Source organism: Thalassophryne amazonica, chromosome 9 (assembly GCF_902500255.1).
Source record: "Thalassophryne amazonica chromosome 9, fThaAma1.1, whole genome shotgun sequence".
NCBI classification, from domain to species: domain Eukaryota; kingdom Metazoa; phylum Chordata; class Actinopteri; order Batrachoidiformes; family Batrachoididae; genus Thalassophryne; species Thalassophryne amazonica.
This window is the reverse complement of record NC_047111.1, coordinates 99551101-99576043: the sequence shown is the minus strand read 5'-3', so window position 1 is coordinate 99576043 and position 24943 is coordinate 99551101. Positions and strand designations below refer to the sequence as shown.

General features: G+C 42.2%; 1 protein-coding gene across 2 annotated transcripts in view; it reads left to right on the top strand.

Moving 5' to 3' along the window:
* Positions 1 to 23513, top strand: part of LOC117517721 (heat shock cognate 71 kDa protein) — a 50680-nt gene extending 27167 nt beyond the window's left edge. Inside the window, exons 2-9 of one of the 2 annotated variants that reach the window (XM_034178863.1) lie at positions 449 to 581; positions 2098 to 2303; positions 2381 to 2533; positions 10382 to 10937; positions 11055 to 11257; positions 11391 to 11589; positions 11676 to 11908; positions 23286 to 23513. In XM_034178863.1, the coding sequence (XP_034034754.1) occupies positions 449 to 581; positions 2098 to 2303; positions 2381 to 2533; positions 10382 to 10937; positions 11055 to 11257; positions 11391 to 11589; positions 11676 to 11908; positions 23286 to 23471 (1869 nt within the window). In that variant the 3' untranslated portion in view covers positions 23472 to 23513. Of the gene's footprint in view, positions 1 to 371; positions 582 to 2097; positions 2304 to 2380; positions 2534 to 10381; positions 10938 to 11054; positions 11258 to 11390; positions 11590 to 11675; positions 11909 to 23285 lie in introns of both variants that reach the window. The other variant, XM_034178862.1, reaches the window with a different exon arrangement.
* Positions 23514 to 24943: the final 1430 nt, after the last annotated feature.

Below are 24943 nucleotides of genomic sequence, written 5' to 3'. Positions count from 1 at the left end.
CTTCACATGTAATGTACTTCATTACGTCTGCCAGCCAACAGACGAAGGGCCACGGTTATACAGTTGTCCTTGTCTGGTCCATACAAGACATCTAGAAAGGAAATGAAGGTAAGTTGGGAAAAGTTTGGAGTATTTTTGTGGGGGGCTTTATTTTTTTTACACTATTGACTATTCATTTGATTAATTATAAAACCTTGCTTGTTTGATAATGAAAACTACAGGGATAGTCTGCACATACATATAGGTGCTAAACATGCTGTTCAACCATATTAACTAACTGACTCACCGCAGGAATTAAGCATTTTCTATGTACATTTAAACAACTGTTTATAGCTTCTGGTGGAATAACAAAGTGTATTGTGTTCTCACAGGAGCCATGTCCAAAGGAGCAGCTGTTGGTATTGATCTCGGGACCACCTACTCCTGTGTGGGTGTGTTCCAGCATTGCAAAGTTGAAATCATTGCTAATGACCAGGGCAACAGGACCACACCCAGCTACGTGGCCTTCACAGATACTGAGAGGCTTATTGGAGATGCAGCCAAGAATCAGGTTGCCATGAACCCCACCAACACCGTCTTTGGTAAGGTTACAGGAGTGTGCAGTGATAGGTGTCATGTAATATTAATGCAGCCCAACAATACTGTTTTACCACTGTGACAGCATTGAGCAAATAAATTAATAGGGCAGCGCAGTCTCATTTGAACCCTGGGTGATATTGCACAATTTGACCACTTATGGGGACAGCCGTTCCCGTTGCACAATACTGTATACACACAGAAAAATGGTGTACTGTTCTGTTTTTGGCTGCAATCACCCAAGCAGTCAAGAAAAGGGCAATTTTTTTCAGCTCCCAGTGGAGAAGGGAAGGCAACGTGAATGGGAGACGTTGTCGGTAACTGTTAGCCTACAGAGCTAACTAGAGTAGCTACTCCTGCAAAACCGCCTTGATATGTTTGAGCTCCATGTCGTAAACAAAGCACAACACGTCCACCTTCCACCGCATCGTTACTTTTTCTTTGCATTTTCACTTTGTTTGCATGTGATTTGTCCAAAATCTCAGAGAAAGTGCCGTGTTTCTGTCCCCCGATGTATAGAAATTACATCATATGCGTCATATTTTACCCCTTTAGCGTCCGCCCTCAAACGAGACTGCCCTGCCCAATTATGTCATCTGCATTCTTACTAGAAGTATCTGAAGTCAGGATATACCCTGGACAGGCTGCTAGTCCATCACAGAACCAGCGCATTTAGGCAGACGAACACATTCACTCACACCTATGGACAATTAAAGTTTACAATTCACCTAATCTGCATGTCTCTGTGTGACCGAGGCCAGCAGGAGTTGCTGTGCACGTGGTAGCTATTAGGCCTCACTCCCCCGACAGTTAAAGGATACTGTGGCCACTCAGCCCAGGTTTTAGCTGACTGGCCAGTGTGTCCACCTCCCATGCTGGTGATTGTGAGCTCATGTGCTGAGTGGGAGGAGTCAATCACAACACAGAACAGCGGAGAGTAGAAGCCGCTACATTTGGAATGGGGAGGAAACCAGAGCACCTGAATGGAACCCACACAAACACAGGGAGAACTTGCATAGTCCACCCAGAAAGGACAAAGGGGGGAAGCGAACCCAGGGCCTTCTTGCTGTAAGGCAACAATGCTAACTGCTAAGCCACTGTACCGCATATCTTTTAACATCAATCATATCAGTGTCTGAGATGACAGATAAGCCATTTTCATCATACTGGTCTTGATCTGTAGTATCATTCCTGTGATTAACTTAAAATGTTTGTATCACAGTGGCTAGACCTTTTCCAACATCAGCCAAATCTACCATAATTGGTGTAGAATTTTTAGCTGGATTGTTTTTACTTGGATCAATAAGGTTTTTGCTAAATTTTGGCTTGTACTTGTTTGAAAAAGAGGGTCAAACATTGACCAGTCTTCATGCATTGATTGATCTGAATCTTCTGAGTAGAAATGGGTGTTTCTCTGGGTAGTGCAGCGTCAGACTTGTGGCACAATCTTTAAATGTTGACCTGTTAGGGAGGAGTTGTCTGCAACATCTGACTGCTGTTTGTTTATTTTTGTCATTTCAGATGCAAAACGTTTAATTGGCAGAAGGTATGAGGACCCAGTGGTTCAGTCAGACATGAAACATTGGCCCTTCAGTGTCATCAGTGACAGTGGACGCCCAAAAGTGAAAGTTGAGCACAAAGGTGAGACTAAGACATTCTACCCAGAAGAAATTTCCTCCATGGTACTGACAAAGATGAAGGAAATCGCTGAAGCTTATCTTGGGAAGGTAATTTACAAAATAGTGTTGTGTCAATACATGAAGCACTACTGATCAAATGGACTAATAAGGCTTCTTCTTTTTAGTCTGTGTCAAATGCAGTTATCACAGTTCCTGCATACTTCAATGACTCTCAGCGTCAGGCAACTAAGGACGCTGGGACTATCTCTGGTCTAAATGTTCTGAGAATTATTAATGAGCCCACCGCTGCAGCAATTGCTTACGGCTTGGACAAGAAGGTGAGTTTAAAGTCATGAGAAGATGTAGTGTGTGTGGATTGGTTCACCTTTATGCAGCTGTATTTCACAAATAGTGCAAAGTTTGGACGAAGTGTACACTTAGTGTGCATGACGTAGGAATCGTGTGCAAACCGTGTAATGTCGTCCCTGTCGCCAATGCCTCGTACACCTGTTGCTTCAACTATTTGCGCACACAAGCACCTGAAAGACAGTGTGTGCTGTGCAAACCCATCGCACCCTCTCCCGGCAGGTGCCAGCCAAATTCCAGGTGACACGCACAAACATTTAACACCGCTTGCTTGGCACTTAGAAAATGTGTGGCCAGTCGCACTCTTGACACGACAAGAGACTGCAGACAATCACTGTCGTACTGCTGTGAAATTTGTCTACGTTCCCCACCAGTGTGACTTTGCAAACACACCCCGACATGTGGGTGTGTGCGCTCCATTCACGGGAGGCGTGGCTTCTGACAGAAGCAGCTGTGGTGATCTGTCATTCTGACATTCCAGGTACACAACACCTACTGTTTTTGGACAGTCATGGACTAACAGCTGTCCACTGTGAGGCACGTCTGTCTGATTGCTGTATTTACGTGGGCATAAATAAAAACATGTATCACCGTGGTGGCAACAAGCTGCAGCGAGCGCGCATGCGCACGGAGCGACCACTGACAGCCCCCAAGGTTGAAACGTGTCAGAGTTGTTCGGAGTCGGACCTGGAAAGAACAACCCAGTTTACACACACACAGAAAATGATCACGCAAGAGACACTGAATTTCTTTTGTGATGCCGGTATTTGGTTAGACTCTTTCTCTCCGATTGTTCTGTCTGAGTTATTTTCATTAGTTACTTCCTCCAAACCATCAACATGTCTATTAGACCCCATTCCTACCAGGCTGCTCAAGGAAGCCCTACCATTAATTAATGCTTCGATCTTAAATATGATCAATCTATCTTTATTAGTTGGCTATGTACCACAGGCTTTTAAGGTGGCAGTAATTAAACCATTACTTAAAAAGCCATCACTTGACCCAGCTATCTTAGCTAATTATAGGCCAATCTCCAACCTTTCTTTTCTCTCAAAAATTCTTGAAAGGGTAGTTGTAAAACAGCTAACTGATCATCTGCAGAGGAATGGTCTATTTGAAGAGTTTCAGTCAGGTTTTAGAATTCATCATAGTACAGAAACAGCATTAGTGAAGGTTACAAATGATCTTATGGCCTCAGACAGTGGACTCATCTCTGTGCTTGTTCTGTTAGACCTCAGTGCTGCTTTTGATACTGTTGACAATAACATTTTATTACAGAGATTAGAGCATGCCATAGGTATTAAAGGCACTGCGCTGTGGTGGTTTGAATCATATTTATCTAATAGATTACAATTTGTTCATGTAAATGGGGAATCTTCTTCACAGACTAAGGTTAATTATGGAGTTCCACAAGGTTCTGTGCTAGGACCAATTTTATTCACTTTATACATGTTTCCCTTAGGCAGTATTAGACGGCATTGCTTAAATTTTCATTTACGCAGATGATACCCAGCTTTATCTATCCATGAAGCCAGAGGACACACACCAATTAGCTAAACTGCAGGATTGTCTTACAGACATAAAGACATGGATGACCTCTAATTTCCTGCTTTTAAAGTCAGATAAAACTGAAGTTATTGTACTTGGCCCCACAAATCTTAGAAACATGGTGTCTAACCAGATCCTTACTCTGGATGGCATTACCCTGACCTCTAGTAATACTGTGAGAAATCTTGGAGTCATTTTTGATCAGGATATGTCATTCAATGCGCATATTAAACAAATATGTAGGACTGCTTTTTGCATTTGCGCAATATCTCTAAAATTAGAAAGGTCTTGTCTCAGAGTGATGCTGAAAAACTAATTCATACATTTATTTCCCCTAGGCTGGACTATTGTAATTCATTATTATCAGGTTGTCCTAAAAGTTCCCTGAAAAGCCTTCAGTTAATTCAAAATGCTGCAGCTAGAGTACTGACAGGGACTAGAAGGGGAGAGCATATCTCACCCATATTGGCCTCTCTTCATTGGCTTCCTGTTAATTCTAGAATAGAATTTAAAATTCTTCTTCTTATAAGGTTTTGAATAATCAGGTCCCATCTTATCTTAGGGACCTCGTAGTACCATATCACCCCAACAGACTGCAGGCTTACTTGTAGTTCCTAGGGTTTGTAAGAGTAGAATGGGAGGCAGAGCCTTCAGCTTTCAGGCTCCTCTCCTGTGGAACCAGCTCCCAATTCAGATCAGGGAGACAGACACCCTCTCCACTTTTAAGATTAGGCTTAAAACATTCCTTTTTGCTAAAGCTTATAGTTAGGGCTGGATCAGGTGACCCTGAACCATCCCTTAGTTATGCTGCTATAGACTTAGACTGCTGGGGGGTTCCCATGATGCACTGAGTGTTTCTTTCTCTTTTTGCTCTGTATGCACCACTCTGCATTTAATCATTAGTGATTGATCTCTGCTCCCCTCCCTCGCAGGGGGTCGTTTTGACCGTTGGAGTTTTTCCGTAATTATTGTATGGCCTTGCCTTACAATATAAAGCGCCTTGGGGCAACTGTTTGTTGTAATTTGGTGCTATATAAATAAAATTGATTTGATTTGATTTTTCCTGATCAGGAGAGGACAAACGAGGAGCTCCTTCAGAAAGAACTGTCATCTGCTCTGAAGGCCCCGCCCATTTGCTTCTCCTTTTTATTGAATATAGTTACATACAAGCATATAGGAGTGACAATATCACAAAATGATGGAAAGACACAAAGTCTGGTCTCACATTGATATGAAAACTGTTATGGCTTTGAGCCCTCAGTCTCCTAAGCTTCCGATAATAATGTCCAGCCCTGAACCGGTGTTCCGGTTACATTGCTCTTTCCTCAAGGCTGAACTGTTAATTAAAGGTGCACATCTGTGCTTAGCAAAAACATAACTCTAGCAAAACAGTCTGCACACTGACTAAGCCAAAGATCATCTGCTCACTTTCTCGTGTGGCAGTTCTAATGATTACTTGAACAGTGATTGCTTTGACAATGAGTAATTATTTAAAGGAATAATGGTACATGAACTCTCACACATGCATACATGTATACGAGGTCTGTGAGAAAAGTATCCGACCTTTTTATTGTATGCAAAAAATATATGGATGTGATTCATATGTTTTTACGTCAGCCAAGCTTGAACCTTCGTGCGCATGCGTGAGTTTTTCCACGCCTGTCGGTTGCGTCATTCGCCTGTGGGCAGGCTTTGAGTGAGCACTGGTCCACCCCTCTCGTCGTTGTTTCATTGCGAGGAAATGGCGGAATGATTTGGGCTTTTTTTCCATCAGAATTTTTTCAGAAACTGTTAGAGACAGGCAGCTGGAAACCATTCGAAAAATTTATCTGGCTTTCGGTGAAAATTTTACGGGCTTCACAGAGAATAAGGAGTGTTACTACAGCTTTAAGGACGCCCCACAATGGCGCACGGCGCGCCGCGCTCCGAGCCGCCATCGAGAGGCAAAAACCACATCATTTCTAAACGGATGGCTGTGTGGAGCCAGGACCGTCGTGTGCAATTTCTCTGGTTATCACAAGAGCTGGACATCAGCCATTTTCTGGCAGATTTCATTTTTAATAAGAGATTTTGTCATGGAAAGCCACGCGGAGTCTTTGCGCGTCACGACCGATTCGGTGATGAAGCGAGACAAAGGAACACCTCCATTTCGGAGTGTTAGAGGACAAGTTGGGACATGTCCAGCTCTCCACAGTTTCTCTTATACTGACTCGACTGGTAAGCACTGAAAGCCGAGATAGGCTTGTCCCAACTTGTCCTCTAACACTCCGAAATGGAGGTGTTCCGATCTGGACCTGATTCTCAGGGCCCTGCACAGAAATAGGAGAGTCTGGTATCTTGTTAGTTGGTATCTTGTATGACATTCTTATGGGATAACACACGTCTCATAGTCAACTAATCCCTCATCCTCAATATCAGGCCCAGCTATTTTCTGTAACTCTGGTATTCTGTAGGGCCTGCCATACAAAATTTCAAATGGCGTAAGGCAAGTCGCTGAGCTGGGTGTTATCTGCATGCTGCATGTACAGTTTCACCAAATCCAAACAATGAACCCAGTTTTTTTTTTTTTTTCCATGCATTTTCCTGAGCTTACTTTTAATAGTTCCATTTGTTCTTGCCACTAAACCTGCGCCTTGAGGATGATAAGCACAATGTGTTTTGCATTTATTTTCAAATGTTCTGTCAAATGTTGGATGATTTTATTTACAAAATGTGTACCATTATCACTGTACATTGTTTCAGGTGGTCCATGTCTTGGAATTATGTCTCTACAAAGTATCTTTGCAACTGTCAGAGCATCTGCATGTTTAACAGGGAACACCTCTACCCATTTGCTATATGCATCAATCAGTACATTACCCTGCGGGTTGTGCTTCGCACAGATTAAACATGCTCTGCTCGGCGATTTGGTGGACATTGTGACGCATTAATTTGCAAAAATTGATTGATTGGATGAATGATAAGCATTGATTAATATCGATTATTACGTGCAGGCCAATCTTAATATGACAATTCAATTCCCGACAATGATCCAGTACTCCAATTAGATCAATACACTGCCTACCATGTAGTCCAGTCCCAGCAAAAGACTGCCCCTCCCTGAGCCTGGTTCTGCTGGAGGATTCTTCCTGTTAAAAGGGAGTTTTTCCTTCCCACTGTAGCCAAGTGCTTGCTCACAGGGGGTCGTTTTGACCGTTGGGGTTTTACATAATTATTGTGTGGCCTTGCCTTACAATATAAAGCGCCTTGGGGCAACTGTTTGTTATTTGGCGCTATATAAAAAAAAATTGATTGATAGTCATACGGACAAATTTGACCCCACCACAGTACCCCAGTGCCATATCCTCATGTCCTAGTGAGTCAGAGCGTCACAGAGACAAGGTCGAATAATCGTGACTGGGCCTGCCTTAGGTTTTCCCAAGGTTTAAGATGGGATCTTACCCGTCATGGGCTCACAGCCTTCCATACTGGGCAGGGGTTACAAGGGGTGGGGGAACACCCATTAAGAGGTGTCATGTCAAAGCAGTTTTAATTGCACAGAACATCAAACATGCAGGATCATTGAAAGTGAAGTATCTTTTAGCAAATCATCCCAGAATAGATCTGTTGGATTAATCAGTGCTTAAACACCAATAATAAATAGACATAATGACAGAATCAGATACATAAACAATGTTTGGTTTGCAGGAATAACTATGGGTCAGGATGGACAATAATCATGTGAAAACTTGTCCAACAATCTCTATCCTTTAAGGCCTAACTTAATCATACATCAAATAATAATTAATAAGTGCTTCATTGGTCTTCAATGCTTTATGAAAGACTGCAGCTTCTTACTTGATTTGCAGCAGGGGTTAGTTGCATCACATGAGAGTTCACATTATTTCAATCAAAACACAGGATGATCAAAATATTGAGTTATTATTATTTGTTGCTTCTACATTGCTGTCAGTTCACCCTCACCAACATTAACGCTTTCAACAGGAGCTCTATAAACATGTTACAATAATCAACCCAGTCTTACTGTTCACACACTGTACAACCTTCTGCTCTGCTCTTCGGCTGGAGTGATGAATTACACTTTGTTCCCAAAACAAACCACACTTCAAAGAATAGAACACTGAATGTATTTGGTAAAGCCAATGCAACATAATGCAAAACAACATTAAAGCTGGAATTGATTACATCAAACAATATCTCTCTAAATTTAACAGTAACAAACACTTTTAAAACACTAGTAAAACCCCCGTGTTTCATATGTTATAGCACAACAAATATCACTGCAGTGTTTTTCAAATCCTCCCTCAAGTTGTGGGGGTGTGGGGCGGCAGGGAGAGGAGGAGGAGGGAAGTGAGCATTTAGAGCTTCCCTCAGCAGCTGTGTGTATACACGCTTCTCCTCCAACACCCCAGACCAAGAACAAAATCCCACAACTGCTACAACAAACAATTTACATTACACTTAACATATTATACACACATTTAGACACGTAGATCTCAACGGAACTATTAATTACAGTGAACTGATAGGAGACTTCTTTTTTTTTTTCCTCTTTCGCCATCCTTCTGTCAGGCTGTTTGGGGCCCGGAGGTCAAGAACCGGGTATGCAATCACAGTCTCACAATCAGTTTTTAATAGTCCCCAGAGAATCTACCACAACCACTGCTCCCTTCTGTCTGATATGTGCCATCAAAAAATTAGTGGATCAGTCAATCAACAATTTTTCAATCTTTTAGCAGTATTTAATAACTGATTCATAGCAGTGTTTTAGAACCCAAAGTCTTTATTGCTTACACGAGCCTGTTTCCGGCCAATGAATACCCGCTGGAACTTATTGATCTAATTGGTCAGTTCCACAGTAGCTCATTCATGATTACTGAGGCAAGATGGGCCAAATACTGCAATGGTTAATTGAAGCAGTCAATCTGAATTCCCCCCCCCCCCCCCCCCCCCCCCCCCCCCACAGAAAAGAACTAACCCACACAAATTTCAAACCAACACCATACAAAAATATATCACACAACAATAAATCCAATCATTAATCACTACTGGAATATAATCTTGATCAGCTTTACTTAAAATCTGTTAAGTAGGCGAAACTAACCACCTTTTACACCTTATCCAGTATACAAAAATCAACCATATTTTAACCACTTCACCCCAGTTATATGATCATTCAACATGGACAGTAGGAAGACGATAGTATTTATTGTCTTTGAGTTAACATCTTAACAAGCGGAAAGGTTTTATTTCATCAGCAGATCTATTTCAGAATTCTCCCTCAGAATACTCTCTTTTACACTGGACACCAACTCACACTCATACACGTGCAAAATTGATTAATGTGCACTTATTTCTCAGTATCTTAACTCCACACTTTAAAATGTTGGAGCGTCAGCAACTGTGACCTTGACAGTTTTATCTAAAACAATTCACAATAATTACACACAGTCTGTCTATAGCGACAACAGAACAAAGTAAGGAAAAACTGACAAGTATACTTGTCAATCAGATCAGAACACACAGTGGGAGATCTGACCATCACATCACCCACGTGAGCTCTGTTCCACATGACGCGGTGTCTGTGCTGTGGCGTGCCATCCACAAGACGCGTGTCAGGTAGAACCCGCGCGTGGCCGACGGGATGCACCTGATCAATAGATGTGGACATGCTCAGAGCACACCGTTTCTCATTCATGTCATTTCCTGACTGTATGTCTGTGACCATGGGTCATCACTAGAGGAACAGACGGATCATATGCTCACTTGATAAATGCGGTGTTTTTATGTGGTGTGGGATTTTAATTTTTTTGTAATACTTCCATGTCCTTCCTGATATGTTGCAGATTCCCACAGCTTTCACAGAACAGCTCCCTAGCTCAGTAGTAAAGTCTCCCGTAAAGTAATCCCGAACTCTTGAAAGGTGCGAGTTCCCGTCCAGTGGGTGGTGTATTTTTCTCTCTCTTTTTTTTATTTTTTTTATTATTATTATTCCACATAAGCGGCGTGATGTGGTTCCACACGTACCGGCTGGTTATTTTTTATTTATACCACATAAGCGGCGCCATGTGCTGCACCTGGCGCTGTTCTTGCTTGAAAGACACTGGCGTGTGCACAAACTTTTGCACCGGGTTCGTGCATGCCTGCCCATCGGCACAATGTTTTGTGCGCTAATTTCAAAGTGTTTCACTGTTTTCATCCAAATGTTGTCCAAACTTTGCACTATGTGTGAAGGAGCCATTAGTTTTGCTCAACTTTCTCCAATTTTCTAGGTTGGGTCTGAGCGGAACGTTCTCATTTTTGATCTTGGTGGTGGAACATTTGATGTGTCCATTTTGACCATTGAGGATGGAATTTTTGAGGTCAAGTCTACAGCTGGAGATACTCATCTTGGTGGGGAAGACTTTGACAACCGCATGGTCAACCACTTCATCACTGAGTTTAAACGCAAATACAAGAAGGACATCAGTGACAACAAAAGAGCTGTCCGTCGTCTCCGCACTGCATGTGAGAGGGCAAAGCGTACCCTGTCCTCAAGCACCCAGGCCAGTATTGAAATCGACTCTCTGTATGAGGGAGTTGACTTCTACACCTCCATCACCAGGGCTCGCTTTGAAGAGCTCAACGCTGACCTGTTCCGTGGCACCTTGGACCCCGTGGAGAAGTCACTCCGTGACGCAAAGATGGATAAAGGGCAGATTCATGACATCGTCTTGGTTGGAGGTTCCACCCGTATCCCCAAGATCCAGAAGCTTCTGCAGGACTTCTTCAACGGAAAGGAGCTCAACAAAAGCATTAACCCTGATGAGGCTGTGGCTTATGGTGCTGGTACGTTTGTGGAACTTCAGTGAAATCACTAATGTGCCCTTAACCTATATGCAAGGAGAGGAAACTCAATCGACATGTGGTATAGTAATTCGGTGAAACTATAATCTGTCTCCACAGCTGTCCAAGCTGCCATACTGTGTGGTGACAAGTCTGAAAATGTCCAGGACTTGCTCCTTCTGGATGTCACCCCTCTCTCCTTGGGTATTGAGACAGCTGGAGGTGTCATGACTGTCCTCATCAAGCGTAATACCACCATTCCCACCAAACAGACGCAGACCTTCACCACCTACTCTGACAACCAGCCAGGTGTTCTCATCCAGGTGAGGATTCAGTTTTAGGTCACATACTTGTGCAATACATTTTGTTTGTTGTTTGAGTGAATTAAATCACTTAATTATGATCTTGCATTTTGAGAAAATCTTAACTGTTGCCAGTGTCCCATATGCCCAACAGGTTTATGAGGGTGAGCGTGCCATGACGAAGGACAACAACTTGCTGGGCAAGTTTGAGCTGACCGGTATCCCTCCTGCCCCTCGTGGCGTTCCACAGATTGAGGTGACCTTTGACATTGACGCCAATGGTATCCTTAATGTCTCTGCTGTTGATAAGAGCACCGGCAAAGAGAACAAGATTACCATCACAAATGACAAGGGTACAGAAAGAAAAGACATGCTTCTTGACTCAAAATCTATGACCAATTGCTAAATATGTATGTGTCTATAATATGTTTTATTATAGGTCGTCTAAGCAAGGAGGATATTGAACGCATGGTCCAAGAAGCTGAGAAGTACAAGGCTGAAGATGATGTCCAACGTGACAAGGTGTCTGCAAAGAATGGTTTGGAATCATATGCTTTCAACATGAAGTCTACCGTGGAGGATGAGAAACTTGCCGGCAAGATCAGTGATGATGACAAGCAGAAGATTTTAGACAAGTGCAACGAGGTCATCAGCTGGCTTGACAAAAACCAGGTACGACTGTGTGCTGCTATAATGCTTCCTTATGTCCTGCGTATGTAGACCTTCAGGCCCATTGGTGCCAGTGCTTATTTCCTGATACTCTAGTGCACGGGTGGGCAACCTGTTCCAGAAAGGGCCAAGAGGGTGCAGACTTTCTTTGCAGCCACTGACTCCACCAGGTGATTTCACTCACTAACTGATTCCATCTGCTCAAAGTGATATTAATCAGTGAAATCACCTGGTGGAGTCAGTGGCTGCAAAGAAAACCTGCACCCTCTTGGCCCTTTCTGGAACAAGTTGCCCACCCCTGCTCTAGTGCAAAAGGGATAAGAGTAAACTTGCACTGGTAAAGATGGCATCCCATTTCAGGTTACTTTGCCAAACAAGGCAGGGCTCCATTTACAGTCTGGTTGACTGGGACGATGCAGATGTAGTGTTTTGTCCAAAGACACAGATTAGAATCTGAAGCACACACCTGGAATCAAATCCTAGTCTGTATATTGGTAGGCTAACTGTTGTCCCACAGAGCCACCTTATCTGGTTTAGATTTAGAGGAGCGGCTTCTTAATTCGTGTATGTTCTGGTCACGCCGTCATGTTGGATGGAAAATTTCAAAGTTAATTTGATGGTTATTCCACTTGAGATAGGAATATAAATTGGCCTGTCACAGAGGCAAAGTATTCCCGTGCAGTTTGCATCCAAATAGGATTTTTTCACTGTTCAGTTTTAATTAACTTTTCTTACAGTGACCCCCCCCCCCCCCCAAAAAAAAAAATCCAGTCAATGAACAATATTGCATATGAGCTAAAAATTAATTTTTTGATGATATAATTTCTTTTAAAATTTAAATAATGTCTTTGACACCAGGAGACTATCAGCAGAATTGAGTGATGACTCTGGATTGATCAGCTTCAGTGGGCACAGGTTCTCGGGTAAAATATTCATCAAATGATGTGTCCATTCACAGGACTAACAGCTGTGTAGACAATGAACACTGTTAAGACTGTAAATGGGGCTGCAACTAATGATTATTTTCTTTCTCAATTAGTTGGTACATCCGTCAGTGCTATCCAGAGCCCAAGCTAATACCTTTTGATGTCTTACATCCACAGCCCAAAAAATAATCAGTTTACTGCCAGTTAGGAGTTAAGCAGCTTGTAAAATAAATGATTTGCCTTTAAGAAGTTGAAATTAAAGAATTTGAATATTTTTAATGGAATCAAAATTCAGGGCACCTGGAAGTATTCACAGCACTTCACGTTTTCCACATTTTCTTATGTTACAGCCCTATTCCAAAATGGAGTCAATTCTTTTTTTTATTTTTTTTTTCCCTCAGAATTCTACCCACAACACCCCATAATGAGGAATAAAGAGAAATAGGCAAAACTGCCAAAATATGGGTGTGCTAAGCTTGTGGCATCATATTCAGGAAGCCTTGAGGCTGTAATTGCTGCCAAAGGAGCATCAACAAAGTATTGAGCAAAGCGTGTGACTACTTGGGGCCCTGTCACACCTTGAGGATTCAGCCAGCGTATGCCGACCTATGAAATATGCAGTGAATACCCTGGATACATCGAATACGTTATGCAGCTGTCACACCATGACGATTTAGGCAATGTATGCTGACAGCCCCTTTTACATCGAGTGGTCTGGGTCGGTACTGCACAGTACGGTGCTGGTCGGAACAGTTAAGTCTGGCTTGGTTTGTATTTCCACCGCCAGCAGAACCCTTTTGTTTGGCAGCCGGAACATGTAAATATTAACAAGCACGTCATCGAGTGTATGTACGTTGTTGCGCTGCCTCTCTCCTCTACACGGAGACCACACAGAGTAATTTATTTTATTTTTGTCTTTGGTGGATCATGGGATTCATTTTCTCGCGTGCACAATGCTGAAGAATTGACTGATATCTGTGGTAAACTCTGAATGTGAATGAATGAGGCACTGTGACATTTTAAAATAAGTTCATTTTCTTGTTGTGGCACAAAGCCCCGGCATTCTCTGGTTCAGGCTGTGAAACACACCAAATACAGTTCTTTTAAAACGCTACATTTCTTCAGCCGCAACAAGGAACTAAAGTATTTTCAGCCGTCCTTTTCCAAAATCAGGACCCTTTATGTGGATACGTTTTCGTCAGGATCCCACTGAAATGAAAAGGTAAGATGAAGACTGTATATTTACTCCGTGTGTGAATGCTTTTAATATTTGTAATGCCGCCTTCACACTAGACAAAACGCAAGTGACTGCGGCGACAGGTTGCCACAAAAGTTCAAGCCACGCAATGCGACACGATGGACGCGAATGAAGCAGTTTTGAGCGATTGGCACATCACGTCACCCTCCTCCCCAAGTTGAAAAATCTGAACTTTTTTGTCTTGTCCCGCCGCGCTGACCAATCAGGGACTGGATATGTAGTGACGTGGAGATGTCTGGAGTTTATACTTGATGTGGACATGTCCTGTCTCTGGCAGCCAGCCTGTGAGCAGGACTTATGTGATCTTGTGCTTTATTTCACAATTATGATAGAGTTTAAAGGGAAGAGCGAGCAGCAGCACCACAGCAGCTGTTTTTTTTTCTTTTCACGTGCACGCGAACGAATCGTCCATGATTATTTTATTAACTACACAGATGTATAATAAAACAAATGGTGACTGGTTTATAACACAATTATGACAGAGTTTGAGGGGAGAGAGAGCAGCAGCAGCAGCCAGTTTTTTTTTTTTCTTTTTTCTCACGTGCACACGCGAACGGGACAGGAGGTCCTCAGACTGGGTCCTGGAGAGGCAGAAGTACCGCTGAAAGCGGCCGTCATCCAGACGCAGCTCCTGCAGCAAATGATGAATTTGTGGCATCCGGTGTGAACGCGGCTCAAGCAGAGCGACACACCGGGCGATGGTGGCGCGCCCATCGCCAGGCGAGGGATGCGAATTTGTGGCGTGCGGTGTGAATACGGCATAACAGTCTGAACTGTTCGCATGAGGACTGCAGCTTTCAGTTGTTCAACCAATCAATGGACAGCATCAATGAACGTATTTCGACTTATGAGTAACTTTCAAGAAATATGGGTCAACAATCTCATAACTTATGGCCCGGTCACACGGCATATGATAATTACTGAATGAAAGTGGGGAAAAAAGTTAAAAAGTCACATATCGTTGAGAAAAGGTAGACGAATGAGCTTTATCACTGAATAGCCTGCGAATCAAGAGTACAAAAGAAACGAAAGAGGAACAAAATGCAACCGAAGCTAACATTGATCTCCACGCTTTTAAATGAAACGCGCCTGGAGCCACTGTTGGAGCAGTGTGTGTCTGCGTCTCTGCATTCCAGGACTCAGCGCTGGAACGGAGCTCAGCTGCAAACAGAAGTGTGTGATCTGACCCACTGTGAAGATATGCACACACATCGGTGGATTCACCTGCTCTGGTTCCTTGTCCAGAATAAATGAAGGATCATCTCCTTATCAGAATCAATTTCAATCAATCAATCAATTTTTTTTTTTTTATATAGCGCCAAATCACAACAAACAGTTGCCCCAAGGCGCTTTATATTGTAAGGCAAGGCCATACAATAATTATGTAAACCCCAACGGTCAAAACGACCCCCTGTGAGCAAGCACTTGGCTACAGTGGGAAGAAAAAACTCCCTTTTAACAGGAAGAAACCTCCAGCAGAACCAGGCTCAGGGAGGGGCAGTCTTCTGCTGGGACTGGTTGGGGCTGAGGGAGAGAACCAGGAAAAAGACATGCTGTGGAGGGGAGCAGAGATCGATCACTAAGATTTACGCTGTTTAGAACTACGCTTCCTCCTCACAGTCACCCAGTCGGCCTGCTTTCCCGGCTGCTCGGGATCTGCCAGAGGGGAACTAACGGCGGCTAAGCTACCTTGGTCCGCACCGACTACAGGGGCCTGGCTAGCTGTAGAATTTTCCACGGTGCGGAGCCGAGTCTCCAATTCGCCCAGCCTGGCCTCCAAAGCTATGAATAAGCTACACTTATTACAAGTACCGTTACTGCTAAAGGAGGCCGAGGAATAACTAAACATTTCACACCCAGAGCAGAAAAGTGCGGGAGAGACAGGAGAAGCCGCCATGCTAAATCGGCTAAGAGCTAGTAGCTGCGCTAAGCTAGCGGATTCCTAAAAACATGCAAAGTGAATAATGTGTAAATAATTTAAAGGTGATTCAGCAGAAGGAGTGCTTTAGTTAAGGCACGTGAAGATTACACTGGGAAACAAATCGTAATCTAGATAACTAGATCAATCTAACTGCGCAGATTAAACAGCTAACAGATACAGCAAAACACCGCTGTGCTCCGGAACAGGAAGTGATACAATACCGCAGTGAGAGCCAACCACCAGTAGAGGCAAGAAAGAGCGTAACCACCAGTAGAGGCAAGTGAACTGGCATATGGTATATAGAATCCTCACTATCTGGTTCAGATTGACAGCATGCTGCGCGCTCCATCTTGCTCAAATTAAAAAACAAACAACAACAAAAATGCTGGTCTGCCATGGTGGGTGCTATTTCGCTGTATTATGTTACTAAGCCATATATATTGATTTATTAAAAAAAAAAAAAAAACTGTCAAAAGGGGAAATAAATATACAATGAGGAAAATAAGTATTTGAACACCCTGCAATTTTGCAAGTTCTCCCACTTGGAGGGGTCTGAAATGTTCATCTTAGGTGCATGTCCACTGTGAGACATAATCTAAAAAAAATCCATAAATCACAATATATGATTTTTTTTAATAATTTATTTGTATGTTACTGCTGCAAATAAGTATTTGAACACCTGTGAAAATCAATGTTAATATTTGGTACAGTAGCCTTTGTTTGCAATTACAGAGGTCAAATGTTTCCTGTAGTTTTTCACCAGGTTTGCACACACTGCAGCAGGGATTTTGGCCCATTCCTCCATTCTTCTCTAGATCAGCCAGGTTACTGGGCTGTCACTGAGAAACAGAGTTTGAGCTCCCTCCAAAGATTTTCTGTTGGGATTAGGTCTGGAGACTGGCGAGGCCACTCCAGAACCTTGATACGCTTCTTACAGCGCCACTCCTTGGTTATCCTGGCTGTGTGCTTCTGGTTATTGTCATGTTGAAAGACCCATCCACGACCCATCTTTAATGCTCTAACTGAGGGAAGGAGGTTGTTCCCCAAAATCTCGCAATACATGGCCCCAGTCATCCTCTCCTTAATACAGTGCAGTCGTCCTGTCCCATGTGCAGAAAAACACCCCCAAAGCATGATGCTTCACCCCCATGCTTCACAGTAGGGACGGTGTTTTTGGGATGGTCCTCAGCATTCTTCTTCATCCAGACACGGCGAGTGGAATTAAGACCAAAAAGTTCTATTTTGGTCTCATCTGACCATGTAACTTTCTCCCATGAGTCCTCTGGATCATCCAAATGGTCATGGGCAAACTTAAGACGGGCCTGGATGTGTGCTGATTTAAGGAGGGGAACCTTCCGTGCCATGCATGATTTTAACCCATGACGTCTTAGTGTATTACCCACAGTAACCTGGAAACAGTGGTGCCAGCTCTCTTCAGGTCATTGACCAGCTCCTCCCATGCAGTTCTGGGCTGATTTCTCACCTTTCTTAGGATCATTGATATGCCACGAGGTGGGATCTTGCATGGAGCCCCAGTCTGAGGGAGATTAAGTCATGTTTAGCTTCTTCCTTTTTCTAATAATTGCTCCAACAGTTGATCTTTTTTCACCAAGCTGCTTGGCAATTGCCCCATAGCTCTTTCTAGCCTTGTGGAGGTCTACAATTTTGTCTCTGGTGTCTTTGGACAGCTCTTTGGTCTTAGCCATGTTAGTAGTTCGAGTCTTACTGGTTGTGTGGGGTGGACAGGTGTCTTTGTGCAGCTACTGACCTCAAATAGGTGCTTCTAATTTGGAATAATAAGTGGAGTGGAGGTGGACTTTTTAGATGCGGACTAATAGGTCTTTGAGGGCCAGAATTTCTGCTGATTGGCAGGTGTTCAAATATTTATTTGCAGCAGTAACATGCAAATTATTAAAAAAAATCATACATTGTGATTTCCGGATTTCTCTCACAGTGGACATGCACCTAAGATGAAAATTTCAGACCCCTCCATGATTGATTTCCAAGTGGAGAACTTGCAAAATCGCAGGGTGTTCAAATACTTGTTTTCCTCACTGTAAGTGTAAAGATGATTGAATATATCAGGGCAGTAAATTGATCAGTCTGTGTGAACAGACTGATCAATTGATCTCCTTGAATTGCTGGCTGTCTGAGTGGTGTCCAAAAAATGAGGTGGGCTTCATAGATAATTGGCAAAGCTTCTGGGGAAAACCTGGTCTTGTTAAGAGAGACGGCATCCATCCCACTTTGGATGGAGCATCTCTCATTTCTAGAAATCTGGCCAATTTTCTTAAATCCTCCAAACCGTGACTATCCAGGGTTGGGACCAGGAAGCAGAGTTGTAGTCTTACACACCTCTCTGCAGCTTCTCTCCCCCTGCCATCCCCTCATTACCCCATCCCTGTAGAGACGGTGCCTGCTCCCAGACCACCAATAACCAGCAAAAATCTATTTAAGCATAAAAATTCAAAAAGAAAAATAATACAGCACCTTCAACTGCACCACAGACTAAAACAGTTAAATGTGGTCTATTAAACATTAGGTCTCTCTCTTGTAAGTCCCTGTTAGTAAATGATATAATAATTGATCAACATATTGATTTATTCTGCCTTACAGAAACCTGGTTACAGCAGGATGAATATGTTAGTTTAAATGAGTCAACACCTCCGAGTCACACTAACTGCCAGAATGCTTGTAGCACGGGCCGAGGCGGAGGATTAGCAGCAATCTTCCATTCCAGCTTATTAATTAATCAAAAACCCAGACAGAGCTTTAATTCATTTGAAAGCTTGATTCTTAGTCTTGTCCATCCAAATTGGAAGTCCCAAAAAACAGTTTTATTTGTTATTATCTATCGTCCACCTGGTTGTTACTGTGAGTTTCTCTGTGAATTTTCAGAACTTTTGTCTGACTTAGTGCTTAGCTCAGATAAGATAATTTTAGTGGGCGATTTTAACATCCACACAGATGCTGAGAATGACAGCCTCAACACTGCATTTAATCTATTATTAGACTCAATTGGCTTTGCTCAAAATGTAAATGAGTCCACCCACCACTTTAATCATATCTTAGATCTTGTTCTGACTTATGGTATGGAATTTGAAGACTTAACAGTATTCCCTGAAAACTCCCTTCTGTCTGATCATTTCTTAATAACATTTACATTTACTGTGATGGACTACCCAGCAGTGGGGAATAAGTTTCATTACACTAGATGTCTTTCAGAAAGCGCTGTAACTAGGTTTAAGGATATGATTCCTTCTTTATGTTCTCTAATGCCATATACCAACACAGTGCAGAGTAGCTATCTAAACTCTGTAAGTGAGATAGAGTATCTCGTCAATAGTTTTACATCCTCATTGAAGACAACTTTGGATGCTGTAGCTCCTCTGAAAAAGAGAGCTTTAAATCAGAAGTGCCTGACTCCGTGGTATAACTCTCAAACTCGCAGCTTAAAGCAGATAACGCGTAAGTTGGAGAGGAAATGGCGTCTCACTAATTTAGAAGATATTCACTTAGCCTGAAAAAAGTCTGTTGCTTTATAAAAAAAGGCCTCCATAAAGCTAGGACATCTTACTACTCATCACTAATTGAAGAAAATAAGAACAACCCCAGGTTTCTTTTCAGCACTGTAGCCAGGCTGACAGAGTCAGAGCTCTATTGAGCCGAGTATTCCTTTAACTAGTAATGACTTCATGACTTTCTTTACTAATAAAATTTTAACTATTAGAGAAAAAATTACTCATAACCATCCCAAAGACATATCGTTATCTTTGGCTGCTTTCAGTGATGCCGGTATTTGGTTAGACACTTTCTCTCCGATTGTTCTGAGTTATTTTCATTAGTTACTTCCTCCAAACCATCAACATGTCTATTAGACCCCATTCCTACCAGGCTCAAGGAAGCCCTACCATTAATTAATGCTTCGATCTTAAATATGATCAATCTGTCTTTATTAGTTGGCTATGTACCACAGGCTTTTAAGGTGGCAGTAATTAAACCATTACTTAAAAAGCCATCACTTGACCCAGCTATCTTAGCTAATTATAGGCCAATCTCCAACCTTCCTTTTCTCTCAAACATTCTTGAAAGGGTAGTTGTAAAACAGCTAACTGATCATCTGCAGAGGAATGGTCTAATGGAAGAGTTTCAGTCAGGTTTTAGAATTCATCATAGTACAGAAACAGCATTAGTGAAGGTTACAAATGATCTTCTTATGGCCTCAGACAGTGGACTATCTCTGTGCTTGTTCTGTTAGGCCTCAGTGCTGCTTTTGATACTGTTGACCATAAAATTTTATTACAGAGATTAGAGCATGCCATAGGTATTAAAGGCACTGCGCTGCGGTGGTTTGAATCATATTTATCTAATAGATTACAATTTGTTCATTGTAAATGGGGAATCTTCTTCACAGACTAAGGTTAATTATGGAGTTCCACAAGGTTCTGTGCTAGGACCAATTTTATTCACTTTATACATGTTTCCCTTAGGCAGTATTATTAGACGGCATTGCTTAAATTTTCATTGTTACGCAGATGATACCCAGCTTTATCTATCCATGAAGCCAGAGGACACACACCAATTAGCTAAACTGCAGGATGTCTTACAGACAAAGACATGGATGACCTCTAATTTCCTGCTTTTAAACTCAGATAAAACTGAAGTTATTGTACTTGGCCCCACAAATCTTAGAAACGTGGTGTCTAACCAGATCCTTACTCTGGATGGCATTACCCTGACCTCTAGTAATACTGTGAGAAATCTTGGATTCATTTTTGATCAGGATATGTCATTCAATGCGCATATTAAACAAATATGTAGGACTACTTTTTTGCATTTGCGCAATATCTCTAAAATTAGAAAGGTCTTGTCTCAGAGTGATGCTGAAAAACTAATTCATGCATTTATTTCCTCTACGCTGGACTATTGTAATTCATTATTATCAGGTTGTCCTAAAAGTTCCCTGAAAAGCCTTCAGTTAATTCAAAATGCTGCAGCTAGAGTACTGACAGGGACTAGGAGAGAGCATATCTCACCCATATTGGCCTCTCTTCATTGGCTTCCTGTTAATTCTAGAATAGAATTTAAAATTCTTCTTCTTATTTATAAGGTTTTGAATAATCAGGTCCCATCTTATCTTAGGGACCTCATAGTACCATATCACCCCAATAGAGCGCTTCACTCTGACTGCAGGCTTACTTGTAGTTCCTAGGGTTTGTAAGAGTAGAATGGGAGGCAGAGCCTTCAGCTTCAGGCTCCTCTCCTGTGGAACCAGCTCCCAATTCAGATCAGGGAGACAGACACCCCTCTCCACTTTTAAGATTAGGCTTAAAACATTCCTTTTTGCTAAAGCTTATAGTTAGGGCTGGATCAGGTGACCCTGAACCATCCCTTAGTTATGCTGCTATAGACTTAGACTGCTGGGGGGTTCCCATGATGCACTGAGTGTTTCTTTCTCTTTTGCTCTGTATGCACCACTCTGCATTAATCATTAGTGATTGATCTCTGCTCCCCTCCACAGCATGTCTTTTTCCTGGTTCTCTCCCTCAGCCCCAACCAGTCCCAGCAGAAGACTGCCCCTCCCTGAGCCTGGTTCTGCTGGAGGTTTCTTCCTGTTAAAAGGGAGTTTTTCCTTCCACTGTTGCCAAGTGCTTGCTCACAGGGGGTCGTTTTGACCATTGGGGTTTTTTACGTAATTATTGTATGGCCTTGCCTTACAATATAAGGCGCCTTGGGGCAAACTGTTTGTTGTGATTTGGCGTTATATAAATGAAATTGATTTGAATTGATTTGAACGCCACACATATACTCTCCATGTGCGGTTATTTCCACCAGGTGCAGCTGATCCACAACGTGAACTCTGCCTTCTAGAACAGCTCTTATATAATCTACCTGTTGCCACATGTGCATAAGGGCTGGATTGTCATTCCAGCACTCAGTTATATTTAATAAAAAAAAATAAAAAAAACCACATGCAGGAGGCAATGGCTGTTGCTGACGCTGCATTCATGTACCGTCGGAAATTACACAACTTTTTGTTGTTTCAAATTCAGCAGTTGCTTGTGGCAGGAGCGTGGTTTTCATTTTATTTTGGTAAAATAATTAATTGTATCCACACAAAAGATTCATTTTTGCTTATGTAAGGTGCTTGAGCCCTGTAAAGTTGACCCCGCCCCCACCCAGATAAAAAAAAAATCCAAGCAAAAAGGCTGAGTTTGCACTGTAGTTTCCAATGGTACATGAACGTAGGGGTGCTCATAACCTGGCTTCTGTGTTGTATGAAAACATTCAGATGGTCGAACGAAGTCAATCTAAACGCTAACGTTACAAAAACTAAGCAAATGATTAAAAAAAAAAAAAAAAAAAAAAAAAAACGTCAAGAACTCCAGCAAAATGAAATGTGCATGAATTGAGGTTTTCAAGCAGTGTTTGTTCAAATTTTTGACAGTTTAAAAATCCTGACGAAGCGGCAGCCACAGGAACGAAGCTGCGGAGGTTAACGAAAGTCCAGATTTCTTGTTTGATTTGGGCTTCATTTCCCTTCGTTAAGTGCCGTGTGACCGGGCCTTTACCTGCAACTTATGGCCCATGTATGCGGAACGTATGAGAAAACATTGTGCATGCCCAAATGTTTTGACATACTCGCAATATATCAGTGTGCTTCAACGTGCTCTTAACTTGTATAAAACTTACCCCTAACTTATTAGACATACGCCAGTGTTTTAATACGGTCAGCATAGGCTGGCTAATTGTCAAGATGTGACGGGGTGTTATGTTTGTATGATTTCTTAGTTTTATTTTTAATAAATTTGCAAAATTTCATAAAACATTTCTCATGTTGACATTATGGTGTGTTGAGTAGAACTTTGAAGAGAAAAATGAATTTACTCCATTTTGGAATAAGGCTGTAACATAAAATGTGGATAAAGTGAAGCACTGTGAATACCTTCTGGATACAGTGTCTGCTGCATTCACCTATTCTGTGTTTTTAAATCAACCTCACATCTAAACTTCAGGTCAACTCAAATTTAAAAAGTTTTGTCAGTTTGTACACAAATTAATTTTTTTTCATGTTCAGGAATAATAAACCTTTCCTGTTGGGAATATTATATTGTTGGAAACTGCTCAGACACCCACAGACAATAAAGGGTTAACCAAACAACTGCTTGAAAAGCAGAAATGTCTAATCTCGTTAGGTTATTTACACAAGTCAGAGCTCATCCAAAAAGACCTCAGATGGTTTTATGATCGGCCATCTTCTGTTCTCATATCTAGACTGCAGAGAAGGATGAATACGAACATCAGCAGCAGGAGCTGGAGAAGGTGTGCAAACCAATCATCACTCAGCTGTACCAGAGTGCTGGTGGAATGCCCGGCGGAATGCCCAGTGGATTCCCTGGAGCCGGTGGTACTCCTTCTGGTGGAGGATCATCCGGACCAACCATTGAGGAAGTCGATTAACCGCAATGTTCTTTAATATCACTGACAAGAGCATGAATGTTCAGAGATAACAAGTGTATCAGATCTGGTTCGCCTTCAATCATTTGTGCACAAATGCATTAAGATGTTGAAGCAAGCATTTTATGTCCACTTAGTTACTTGCTTAAGCCTATGTTAATAAATTATGACTAAATACTGAAGTGTTTGAAAATGTCTTATTTCAACGCTTATGATCTTGGTTGTCAAAATATCTGCATCAATAAAAGGCCAGAGTTTATACATTTGGAAGTACAACCCCAATTCCAATGAAGTTTGGATGTTGTGTGAAATGTAAATAACAGAATACAATGATTTGCAAATTCTCTTCAACCTATATTCAATGTAATACACCACACACGAGATATTTAATCTCAAACGATACTTTTTTTGTGCAAATATTTGCTCATTTTGAAATGGATGCTGCAACACATTTCAAAAAAGCTGGGACAGGGGCAATAAAAGACTGGGAAAGTTGATGAATGCTCAAAGACACCTGTTTGGAACATTCCACAGGTAAACAGGCTAATTAGAAACGAGTGTCATGACTGGGTATAAAAGGAGCATCCCCAAAAGGCTCAGCCATTAACAAGTAAAGATGTGACGAGGATCACCACTTTGTGAACAACTGTGGAAAAAAAAATAGTAAAAACATTTTAAAACAATCTCAGTATTCAATTGCAAGGATTTTGGGGATTCCATCTATGGCCCATAATCAGAAGATTCAGAGAATCTGGAGAACTTTCTGCATGTAAACGGCAAGGCCGAAAACCAACATTGAATACCCATGACCTTCGATCCCTCAGGTGGGCACTGCATTCAAAATACATTGTGTAAAGCAGGGGTGGGCAACTTGTTCCAGAAAGGGCCAAGGGGTGCAGGTTTTCTTGGCAGCCACTGACATCACCAGGTGATTTCATTGACTAATATCACTGAGTAGATGCAATCAGTGAAATCACCTGGTGGAGTCAGTGGCTGCCAAGAAAACCTGCACCCTCTTGGCCCTTTCTGGAACAAGTTGCCCACCCCTTGTGTAAAGGATATTACCGCATGGGTAACATTTCAGAAAACCATTGTCAGTTAACACAGTTCGTCGCTACATCTACAAGTGCAAGTTAAAACTCTACCATGCAAAGTGAAAGCCATACATCAACATCATCCAGAAATGCCGCCACCTTCTCTGGGCCCGAGCTCATTTGAAATGGACCGGTGCAAAGTGGAAAACTGTGCTGTGGTCTGATGAGTCCACATTTCAAATTGTTTTTGGAAATCATGGACGTTGTGTCCTCCGGACAAAGAGGAAAAAGATCATCCAGATTGTTACCAGCGCAAAGTACAAAAGCCAGCATCTGTGATGGTATGGGGGTGTGTTAGTGTCATGGCAGGGGCAACTTACACATCTGTGATGGCACCATCAATGCTGAAAGGTACATCTAGGTTTTGGAGCAACACATGCT